Source organism: Talpa europaea, assembly GCF_964194135.1.
Source record: "Talpa europaea genome assembly, chromosome: 8".
In the NCBI taxonomy this organism is placed as follows: Eukaryota; Metazoa; Chordata; class Mammalia; order Eulipotyphla; family Talpidae; genus Talpa; species Talpa europaea.
This window is the reverse complement of record NC_140075.1, coordinates 48,736,022-48,748,617: the sequence shown is the minus strand read 5'-3', so window position 1 is coordinate 48,748,617 and position 12,596 is coordinate 48,736,022. Positions and strand designations below refer to the sequence as shown.

General features: G+C 31.9%; 1 protein-coding gene across 1 annotated transcript in view; it reads left to right on the top strand.

Moving 5' to 3' along the window:
* The window catches only part of VPS13C (vacuolar protein sorting 13 homolog C), a gene marked incomplete at its 3' end in the record, with an annotated part of 165,273 nt that overhangs the window by 61,116 nt on the left and 91,561 nt on the right, over positions 1–12,596 (top strand). Inside the window, exons 27-35 of the mRNA XM_084239974.1 lie at positions 1,248–1,387; positions 2,356–2,509; positions 4,408–4,487; positions 5,897–5,956; positions 7,576–7,738; positions 8,475–8,591; positions 10,149–10,252; positions 10,455–10,622; positions 11,124–11,428. Coding sequence (XP_084096100.1) covers positions 1,248–1,387; positions 2,356–2,509; positions 4,408–4,487; positions 5,897–5,956; positions 7,576–7,738; positions 8,475–8,591; positions 10,149–10,252; positions 10,455–10,622; positions 11,124–11,428 — 1,291 coding nt within the window. The remainder of the gene's footprint in view (positions 1–1,247; positions 1,388–2,355; positions 2,510–4,407; positions 4,488–5,896; positions 5,957–7,575; positions 7,739–8,474; positions 8,592–10,148; positions 10,253–10,454; positions 10,623–11,123; positions 11,429–12,596) is intronic.

Here is a 12,596-nt window from a genome sequence, read left to right as displayed (position 1 = left end):
TTTGTTTTTGTTATTGTTTCTTTTGCTGTGCAGAAGCTATTTAATTTGATGTAGTCCCAGCTGTTTATCTTTGCCTTCACTATCACTGCTTTGGGTGATGTGTCTGTAAAGATGTCTTTGATGTGCAAATCACATAGTGTTTTGCCTATATTTCCTTCTATGTGTTTTATGGTTTCAGGTCTTATGTCTAGTTCTTTAATCCATTTTGAGTTGATTTTTGTGTATGGTGTGAGGTAGTGGTCAAGCTTCATTCTTTTGCATGTAGCGACCCAGTTTTCCCAGCACCATTTATTGAACAAACTTTCTTTGCTCCAATGCATAGTCTTTGCTCCTTTGTCAAAGATTAGTTGACCATAAATCTGTGGGTTTATTTCTGGATTTTCTATTCGATTCCATCGGTCTGTATGTCTGTTCTTGTTCCAATACCATGCAGTTTTGATGATTATGGCTTTGTAGTATAGTTTGAAGTCTGGGAGTGTAATGCCTCCATTCCCTTCTTTTTTTTTCAGGAGAGCTTTGGCTATTCGGGGTTTTTTGTGATTCCATATGAATTTCATCAATAATTGTTCTATTTCTTTGAAGAATGACATTGAAATTTTGATTGGAATAGCATTGAATCTGTATATTGCTTTTGGTAGGATGGCCATTTTAATAATGTTTATTCTTCCAATCCATGAGCAGGGGATGTCTTTCCATTTCTTTGTGTCTTCTTCTATTTCTTTTAACAGTGTTTTGTAGTTTTCTTTGTATAGGTCCTTTACCTCTTTTGTTAGATTTATTCCCAAATATTTGATTTTTTTTTTCAATAATAAAAGGGATGGTTTTTTTGATTTCTTCTTCTTCAGATTTATTGTCTAACTGATCCTTTTCTCTAGTTCTAACATCATTGATGTCTTTTAATTTTGAAGAAGAGTGTAAACTTCATGATGACAAAGATGATGTCTGTCCTGTTGTGATAGCAATTAGTGGCTGGTACAGATTGATACATGACATAAATATTTTATTGAATATTGAGTGAAAGAACTAAGTGAGAAACAATTTGAACTATTGAAGGAAAAAGTAATAGGGTAGTATGATTTTTATGTATGGTTATCCATGGGACTTAATACACACTGAAATTATTCTGGTTCTAAATATGAAGATTATATCTAGTTAATGAATTTTACTTTTGAGGGATTTAATCTTCAGTATTTTTTGCTGTTTTTAGTGGACATTATTCCTAGTCAAAGAATGTTTTCTTCCTTTAGAGTCTGATGATGAGTATTTTGATGCAGACGATGGAGAAACACAAAGTGGTAAAACAATGAAGGGATCAGAACCAAAAAAAGTTGTAGAGGCTCCAAATGAGGAGCTCATTAATCTTCTACTGAAGTTTGAAATTAAAGAGGTATGTATATTTATTTTGTCTATAAATAAATACAATTTTGTTACTAGACCCAAACATTAAGTATATGAAAAATGTGATACTCTGTCTAACATGCACAAACACATCCAAAATATGAAGTGTTGTTTTGTGAAAATTGGTCTTAATGATCGATATGATAGCCAACCTAATCTGGAAGAGTTTAAGACTCTTAATTAGAAACCTATTTTCAGGGTTATAAACCTGTTTTCAGGGGCCTCCTAGTGGTACAAGGTGTTAAGTCACAGCACAATGAAGCTATCAGCAGCCACTGCAGCACAAGTTCAATCCCCAGCCAGGGAGCTAACCCACATGGCGCGACAGACCTCTCCTGCCGCACCCACTGCTCCCCTCAGCAATGTATTTCGTCAGTCTGCCTGTTCCTTTCCCCGCTCTGGCTCTGGTAAATTCTCTCAACCTCCTGTGCTTCTGACTGTACTCAGTGCTTGTATAAATAAATAAATACATCTTAAAAATAAATAAATAAAAATTAACAAGTTTTTTTAATTTTTTATTGACTAAATATACTAGCTGTCATTTCCAAAATAAATTTAAATACTGGCAGTATAAAAATAACATTTTTGTTTACTTTTTACTTAAATGGCAATGTTTCTTATATCATCAGTCATGATTTTTGTTTTGAAATACAGGTTTATTTAAACCATATTAAGAAAGATTGCATATGTTCCTATTTTTACTAAATTAGAAAGTAAATCAATAGTCAATATAAAGTTTCATCATGATTTTTATGTAGATCAAATTTATTCTTAGTAATAGAATTTAAGATGATAATTTCCATTCATAGTAAATAAATTTATGGTAGTAGAACTACGTATGAGCCAAGTTTCTACTATCCTCACAATGATATATATGAAGAAGGATTTTGTTTTTTTATTTTAAATACGATTCAAACTATTTATCACCTTTTCTTTTTTCTGTCTTAATTTTTTTAGGTGCTTTTAGAATTTACCAAACAACAGAAAGAAGAAGATACAATTCTGGTATTTAATGTTACTCAGCTAGGAACAGAGGCCACAGTAAGAACATATGATTTAATTGCAGTGTCGTATTTAAAGAAAATCAGCTTGGCTTACCATGAAATTCAAGGTAATAGCTTTCACTTACATAATAATATTTATAATGAATAATAACTGGCACCATTTCAGGCATTATACAAATAATACTCATTTGATTTTTATAGCAGTACTATGAAGTAGGCAATGTTTTTATCTCCAGTTTTACATATGAGAAGACTAAGAGATAAATTGGTCATATAATTTATCATACTTTTAGTATGTAGACTGAACCATGATTGATATCCTGCAACCTTGGCCCTTCACTGTACACTTAACTACTATGATCTACTGCTTTGGAGAGTTCATATAAATCTCCTTTATACAAGAAATATTATTCCTGTTTTACAAATAAAAGAAAGGTTCGTTCTATTGAGTAGTGTACATATATCAGACACAGACTCAAATTATAGAAATTAGAATGGTGGTAAATTCATTCTTGTGTAAGCTTTAATATTTTATTAATTTCAATACACATGTTGTGTGTAATTAGATTTTTGAGAAATGAAGGAATGGATAAGTCTATAGTAATTAAAATAACTTAATATTTGCCTAATGTTTTAGTCATGTATGAAGGCCTGTTTTTTGTTAATTGTTGAAACTAAGATAAACTTCAATTTAGAACAATTTTTTTGTGTCTTTGTTTTTATAAGTACTGTGTTAAGATGAAATTTACACTTGAGGGGACGAATATATGTAACAGATTTGCTAGGTTTTCACCTATAGGGAATGTTAGGACTGGGACTGCTTCTGAGATCTCAGAAGCCGGAATTAGAGAACTGCAAATACAAAAAAATAGAATGGTGGATAAATCACTTCCTCCTATGGAGACAATTCCTTTGCACATTCACTTGAGGATATGGAGGACATCTGGTAATACTTGTTGTTTTGAATGAAAAAAAATTAACATTTCTCCTCCCTTGAAAAAATTTTTTTTTCTTTCTTTTTTTTTTGGGTTGGGGGACCCTCACCAGTGGCCAGGGATTGAACTGGCTCTGCAGACAGAGGCTGCGGGCAGCCTCACAACCCAGTGCTCAACTGCTGCGCCACCAGGGGAGGCCCGAAAAAAATATTTTCTATGTAATCCTTTTTTCTTAGTCTAAACAGAGGGAAATGAGTTAAAAATATGTAATATATGAAATATTTTTTCATAGAATATTAGAGCTTAACAGATTGTTAACAAATATTTTTGTAGTTCAGTTTCCTTGTTACACAGCTGAGAAAGTGGAAGTTAAATAACTTTTTGTAAGGGTCGAAATGAACTAGAATTAATATATTCTGATTCTCGAACCTGTCGTCTTTCTACTGCCTTACAAATGCATATGTGTCCTTAAGTGTATATATAGAGAAGTTTTCATTATTTTGAACACAGATGTAAAATCAAATAAAAATAAGTAGGCATGCTTTTAAGTAAGTTGAATGCCAAAGGTAAGTTAACGTTTTGGATTGGTTTATTTCTTTAATAGTGTTCATTATTTAGTAACATTGAAAATATATGCATAACTATAAGAAAGTGAAAATCAAAATCAACAAAAAACTATGAACCAGAGACACTTTTAGGGGGGCGGGGGCGGGAGGGGAGGGATTGGGGTCAGAATGGGGGGCTGCAATTGTATGGGGAATATAACAATAAAATTTATAAAAAAAAAAAAAAAAACGTATAAAGAATACTCAAAAATATAATATACTGTTCAAGGCCATTCAATAAATGGGTAAAAAATTTGAACAGATGTTTTACCAAAAAACATATACAGATGGCAAATAAACATGTTATGTTAATATAAAAAAAAAAAAAAAAGAAAATATATGCAGGTAATCTTTTAAAGCCTAGTTAATATTTTTTTTTTTTAAAGAAGGTGACATCTAGGAAATTCCAATCTTAAAAAAAGAGCAATTTATTTGGAGTACTTTTTTTCTTTTTCTTCAATGTAGGATCCAAAAAGAAGCCTCTTTACTTAATTAGCTCTTCTGACAAACCTGGATTAGATCTTTTAAAAGTGGAGTTTATTAAGGTAAGGACAATAGACTGTTTATATTTTTACTGTATATTCCAAAGTAACTTCTGGAAAGAAAAAGGATGATGGTAGATTACTAAAGATTCTGTATGTGTGTATGTTATAGGTTTGAATCATAGGGATATTTGCTGTTTCTCTTCCCACTCACATCTTTTTCCTATTTCACTTAAGTATAGGATTAGGACTATTACAAAGCCACCAAGCTTCCCAAAACCTGGGGTAAAGTAGATCCTACTTCTGTCTTCTGGGACATATTCAACTACCTACATTGAATAGTGACATTTGGCTGAGTATCTTACATCAAAAGGTATAAAGACAAATTGAATTAGGTTCAGAAGAGAACTACTAGGATTAGGAAGGGACTCAAAAACTTATCATATGAGAAACACTGAAGGAATCTGTGGTATTTAGCTTCACTCAAGATTAGCTGATTTTTAAACTTTTGGACCATAAGACTAATTAGTGGTTACCAGAAAGGAAGTGAGAAAGGGGAGACAAAAGGAGATACAGGTAAGTTGGAACAAAGAGGATGATTTTATGGTGAAGGACAGAATTGGATTTTTGGTGGTAAACAATGTAGTATATACATATGTTGATTTTCAGTGATGTACACATGTAACTTATATAATGTTATAAAAAAGTAGAACAAAAACCCAAAAATATTAATTATTTTTTTTGGTTAATTGACATAATTGAACAGCCTTTTATTTAGTGTTTTTATGTGTCATGTTCTGTTAGGCACTTAGGATACAGAGATTAAAAAAAAAATTCCCTATTCTCAAGGACATTTTATACTGGGAAGAAGATAGACAAGTGAACAAAAGTTGAAATATAATTTTATTGATTCTCTAATAAAGAAGGTGACAGAGTAATGTGGGAGCAGGGAGGCAGGGGAGCAGGCCTTGCCAGAGGCTTCTGATAAGAGATAAAACACTAAATTCACTATGTAAGTTCTTTAGGTACAGAACTTGAACTAATGGGTAGGTACAATGGGGAGGTATATTTTTGGTTCAATAGGAATATCTCATTAAATCAAGTTTTTCTAAAAATTGAATTTGTAAGAAAATGAGCTTTCTTTCCCTGGCGATATCCTGAAATAAATTTGCCAAAGACTATATAAAGGAATTCAGGCAATTAGGTTATGTATGGACTGAATGACCTCTAAACCTTCCAAACTTAAGAGTTATAACGATTTCTAGCTGCAGTATCCTAGAACAGAATGTTGTATACTCTCCCATCTTTTAAAAGGAGAATAATTGCACTATTACAATAACTATGCAAGTTATATGAATAACTTCAAAATAATGTTACAGAATGTATAAAAATACAGTTATAATAATATGAATTAACTAGAGAACTTAAGTGATTTATTAATTCCTTCTTTATTTTCCTTTTTTTATTTTCAGGCTGATAAGAATGGACCAAGTTTTCAAACTACTTTTGAAAAAACTGAACAAACACTTAAGGTAAGAAGTTCTAAGAGAATCATGTCATATTGAAAATAACCTACTTTGGAAGTCTCCAGTATCAATTGAGGAGTATTGAATGGATTATTTGATGAATAAGTCCTAAATTAAGCTCATAGATATTAGCTCTGTTGTTTTAACTTACTGTATCACACTGTAATTATTTCTAAAGTAGGGAATCCTATAGAGGAACCAACTGGGTTCTGAATAAACCACTAGGTATTATTGTAAACCAATAACACCATAATTAAAAAAATTGTAAAAACCCCAAGCTCGGTTCTATCATTTAATGCAGGACTGAGAAAGTATGTGAAATAAAAGGAGAGATATTGAATACTTCTGGGCCAAGATAGTCATGTAGAGGATGAAGAGGCAAAATGTAGCTGTAGGTTACATTAAAATGAAAATGAGAGATGAGTTTTAGATTACACTTTTGAGACATAGGAGAAGCTGTTGAATATTCTGAACTTTCTGTAATTTTAATGTTTACTTAGTGTTTTGAGGTAAGAGATGCTTTTCTTTAAATAAATATCAAAAATTAATTTGCTATTAGAAAGCCACATATTCTTGAAAGTAATTTATATTGTTATCTTAGCTTGCTGAATTCAATGTTTAAAATGTAGTACTTTTTTTCTCCAATAAGTTATGTATTTTTGTTTCTTTTTAAATGATAGAACTAGGAGGGAGAGTGGAAAGGATAGGGGAAAGAGAAAGGATAGAGGATTGACATGGGAGTTTTGGTGGAGGATGTGTGAAGCATGTGCATGTATGGAGATGTACAAATGTAGCCCCAAAGTTATATTGATATGTAAACAGCTCACAAATTAATTTAAAAAAATAAAAAAGATAAGGCCATTATGGTTTTGGAAAATTCTTTAATGACTAAGAACTCAGTCATAATTGTACTATAAAATATTTAAAGGGCCTCCCTGGTGGCGCAAGGGGTTAAGACGCAACCTATGAAGCTATCTGCAGCCTCTGCAGCACAAGTTCGATACCCAGCCAGAGAGCTGCCCACAAGGTGTAGCAGACCTCTCCTGACTCACCTGCTCCTCCCTTCAGCAGTGTATTTCACAGTCTGCCTGTTCTGTTCCCCACTCTGTCTCTGGTGGGTCCTCTCACCCCTCACATCTCTGTACCCCAGTTATAATATACATAAATAAATAAATCTTTAAAAAAATGAAATATTTAAATCTTATGAATGTCACATATAAAATCATTTCTGACATAGTAATAACATGTTGATTCTGGAGTTTCATGTTCTAACTTGTGTGTTTTATATTATAATAAATAGTCCATTAAAGAGCCAAAAAATATCATATGCATGTTGAATATCGTGATGGCCATGGCAAGCAGGTTATAGGCTCCATGATAATTATGCTTGGGAAATGGGGCAGTTAAGTTACTTTGATACTCAAATGAGCTTCTGAAGTGTGTAAGTTTTATTTCCTCTCCATATGTTGCCAATTTAAGGAGTCGGGATTGCAAATCTTCTCTCCCTTCCTTCTAAGCTGTGGAAGGCAGTGAAGCAAGCCTAGCTGGAAGCCTTTTGGGTCCATTGTGGAGACTATTGGTGTAATTGACCTAGGAAACTCATTTTCTTTTTTAACCATTTCTAGGTGGCTTTTTCATCTTTAAATCTGTTGCTACAAACCCAAGCTCTTCTCTCTTCTATTAATTTCCTGATGACCATTATTCCATCAGGTGACCAAAACATGAGTGATACCAAAGATATACAAATTTCGACTGAAAGGCAACAAAAAAGTTCAGCTCTGCAGAAAGGTATGAAAAATACTTTTTTTTTTGGTTTTTGTTAGGAAGGGTTTCGGAATTCTAGAGCTATCTGGGGAATCAGAGAGCTCATGTGGTTCTGTCATTACATTACATTTTCCATACTTCTCTCCAAACCAAATGATAATCAGGTGTCTGATATAATGCAAATATAATTTATATTGTTCTTTTAAAAATGTCTTGTTTTTATTCTTAACCTTTGTGGTGGTGGTGGTGGATGCCTTTTGTGGGAAATAGGGGAAGAAGACCTCTATTAACACTGAACTATTCCTCTCCTCTCCGTTTGCTTCTTTTTGGGCATCTGAAGGGGCCCCATAGAGGTTTACTCTTCCTTTCCATTTTACTTATAAAGAAATCAAGACCTGAGACAGGAGGGTATGGATGCTGGAATAGTTGGTCAAGAGCCTAGAGTTTGGAACAGAAAGAATTTTGTTCGTATCCTGATGCTGCTATTTAAACTATGTGACTACAGGCTATCATTTGAATTCTTATTTCAGTGTCCTTATTTATTTTTGCTGTTTTTCTTGTTTTTAAATTATTAAACAGCTCACTATTAAAAGTGCAAACTCTATAGAACATATAAAACAAGAAAGTTTTTGAAATCTTTAAGAATTTGAGGATTTTATAATATTTTAAAACAAAACTGTGTGTTAGTTAATATAGGGTAAAAAATAGAGTTTAGAGTACCAGGATCTCACTGTGATGGGCTGTTTTGTTTTATTTTTAGTGATTGTATCCTCTAAAGATAGTGACATTATTGACTTCAGGCTGTTTGCCAAGTTGAATGCTTTCTGTATCATTGTTTGTGATGAGAAGAACAATATTGCTGAAATCAAGATTCAAGGTAAAAGTCCTCATGGTATTAAAAAATGTTAAAAAGATAAGTGCTGTCTTTTTTTTTTCAGTGCTAGAGAATATGCAAATAGAAAACTGTGAAAAACTGTGAACTGTGAAAACTGGTTCATTTTATTTTATCATGGTATAGGACAGTATGTTCTTTCAACTCCTTGGAATGTAGATGTTGGTCAGGAGCTGACCAGCAAATTGAACCACACATACTAGTGTTTTGGACCTCTCTAAGAGTTGTCTTGGTGATAAAAAGGGATACTAATATCAACGAAGGGATGCTACTGATGGGCTAGGATAAGTGTCAATCCAAAATTCAGATTAAGATCTATGACTAAGCTTTATTTTGGTACAAATGTAAAGCAATATTATAATAAATAATGAAACCTATGAACCTATTCTTTTATGCAAAAGCTAGCAAAACAAATCTAGCTTTTTCGCTGACTCTTTACCAACATATTGTGAGCTGGTAAAGATAAGGATTATGTTTAATAAAATTCTTGAAGCACTTAAAATCAAGACACTAGTTTTTTTCCCTTGGTTTCTTCTCAACTGGCAGTGCATCACTAAGTCTGAAATTGCTTCATGACACTTTTATAGCTTCCATATCAATGGCTAGATATAAGGTATGAAGGGTTTACTAAATTCCCAAGATAATTTATTTACATTGGATTTAGTTTTTTTGGAAGTTTGAAAATTAAAATAATTATTTTTTTTCTATAAGCAATTTATACTTTATTTGAAACATGGTGTTAATTCATAAATGTTGAAGATACTCAAGAAATCATTTCTGAACAGACTCCTTCCCACAACATCATGGAAGCAATCTCCTTGCATGCTTCCTTCCCCCCTCCCCCATTCTCCCTCAGGAAAATCTCATTTTTCGTGGAAGTAACACTGCATTGTAACATTATATAAGCTTCAGGTGTTTTACCATTAAAAGTTAATACACATATACACTACATTAAGTTCATTATTAAAGGTCTGATCCTAGCCTATCACCATACAATTGACCACATTACCCAATTTACTAACCTCCCTACCCATTCCCTTCTGATAATGGCTAATTAGTCTCAGAGTCTAAAAGTTTATTTTTATTTTATTTAGTTCATCCATTTGTTTCTTTGTATAACCACATGAGTAAAATCATGGTGCTCTTTCTCTAACTTATTTCACTAAGCATAATATCCTCTAGATCCATCCATTTGTTGCAGATGGCGAGATGTCATTGTTTTTTATAGTTGAGTATTCCCTTGTGTGTTTGTGTATGTTTTAATTTGCATTTCTCTGATAATAAGAGATGATGAGCATCTTTTCATGTGCTTTTTGGCTACCTGTATGTGTTCTTTGGAGATGTGTCCACATAATTTTTTTAATGAATTTATAGGTGTCATTGTTTATAAAACTAAAAGTACCTAATATCACAACTTATTTATTAATTAGAAGTTCATTGATAAATTAAAAAAAACACAAGAAAATTATGAGTGGAAAGAAATATATTAAGATCTTATTATAATAAATTTGTAAAAATAATAGTAATAAAATTTTTTTTCAGGCCTTGATTCCTCTCTTTCTCTTCAGTCAAGAAAGCAGTCACTGTTTGCTAGACTGGAAAACATTATTGTCACAGATGTTGATCCTAAGACAATTCATAAAAAGGTAGGTGGTAGTAAATACTTAATTTTTTTAAATTAAATATGAGATTTTGCATTTAAATGTTTATTTTTAAAATATTAATTAAATACATTTTGATAGAGAAATGTTTATTTCTATAATAATTATAAATATAAACCCTTTTTAAATGGGATTTTACTTGTTGCCATCTTCTTGGATAGAGTACATTCAAATCTCTGCTTTTCAGGCTGTGTCAATAATGGGAAATGAAGTTTTTCGTTTTAACTTGGATTTGTATCCAGATGCTACCGAGGGGGATTCCTATACTGACATGTCCAAAGTGGATGGTGTGGTGTCATTGAATGTTGGCTGTATTCAGATTGTCTATCTTCATAAATTCCTCATGTCACTTCTGGTAAAATTGCTATTTACATATTTTCAACCTAGAAATACTTAAATAACTTTGAATTTAATACTTAATAAACTTTGGATTTTAGAGTGTGTGTTGCCTTGATTATAGGTTGAATTTATGTATTAATGTAGAAGTCAGAACCTCTCTTCAACAGTTGAAATATGAATTCTTTAATGCTTTCTGTTACATCTGGAATTATTTTTGCTATCACATAATGAAACCTAACTTTCAAGTACAAAGGCTGTTAAAATATTTTTTTTCTCTTTTCCTCAGCATATAACATTAACATTGGTCCGTTGACTCATAAATATAGATGGGTAATCAATAAGTATAGGTAGATAATTAATAATTTAGATAATTAATAATTCTTTCCTAACTCTAGAAAAAATAGACTTCAACTGAAAGTTAACTATTAGGAAAAAAAATAATACATAAAAAGATCATGTTGTTAATATAGTACCTGACTTCCGTATGATTTTCTCCTTTTATACTTTGTGTCCACAGAGCTTCCTGAACAATTTCCAGGTAGCCAAAGAGGCTCTCAGTACTGCCACTGCCCAGGCTGCAGAAAAAGCTGCCACAAGTGTGAAAGATCTTGCTCAGAGGAGTTTTCGTGTTTCTGTCAATATTGATTTGAAAGCACCAGTAATAGTTATACCACAGTCTTCTGTTTCCACAAATGCGGTAGTGGTAGATCTTGGGTTAATCAGAGTTCAAAATCAGTTCAGCCTGGTGTCTGGTGAAAACTTCTTAAACCCTCCAGTAATTGATAGAATGGATGTACAGCTCACAACACTTAAACTTTCTAGGTTTGTCTTTCAGTAATTATTGATGTATTTAATATTTTCCATGAAATTTTATTATCATTGAACTTCTTATCAGAGCAGTTTATTTTTTTATTTTTATTTTTTAAAAAATAACTAAGGATTCTTTTTTTTTTTTTAAGATTTATTTATTTATTTATACAAGCACTGGGTATAGTCAGAAGCGCAGGAGGGTGAGATTCTTTTTTTGATGAACTTTTTATTTAAAAAATTTCAAACCTCTAGAAAAATTGAAAAAATAGTACCATCAATGTGCCTATGTTGCTTTCCTTGATTCACCATTGTTTATATTTGCTTTAAGTCTGTATATGTATTATCATTTAAAACTTTTAAATTTATTTCTTATTGTGATATAAGCTACATGTAACATTGTATAGGCTTCATGTAACAAGGAAGTGGTTGGATATTTGTATATGATCTGAAATTATCACTACAGTAAATGTAGTTAATATCCATCACTGTACATACTTACAAAAATTTTTTTTTTTCTTGTAATGAGAACTTTTAAGATCTCATCTAGTATCTCTACAACTCACCATGCTGTACATTATATCCCAGGACTTATTTTATAGCTGGAAGTTAAAACATTTTTGCTAAACCTTTTGAGAACAGACATCTTAACCCTTTGCCCCTAAATTGTTCAGCATATTATCTCTTAAGAACAAGGATATTTGTCCTCTTACATAAGTACAATGCCATTGTTGAATTCTGGAAATTTTACATTGATCTAATATGCAGTTAATATTTCAGATTTTGCCAGTTGTTCTAGGAATGTCCATCATAGTAATTTTTTCCTTGATCCAGGATCACAAATGGCATTTAATTGTATACTATACTGCTAAGGGAAGGGGGAGTGTATTCTGTACTGATAGTTCTCCAGCTTTTCTTTGCTTTTATCATGCTGATAGTTCTGAAGAGTAGTCTAGTTATTTTCCAATTTGGTTTTGTCTCAGTGATTCCTCATGATTTAATTGAGCTTACATATTTTGGGAAGAAATACTGTGTAATAATGATGTGTTCATAAGGCTCTAGATTACAAATGAAAGCATGTATGATTCATTTTAAAGTAACTTCTATACCATTCAAAGGGACTTCATTATCCTTAATTAAAAAGGAATGATTATAAAGTAATACTCCTAGAAAAAGAACTTTA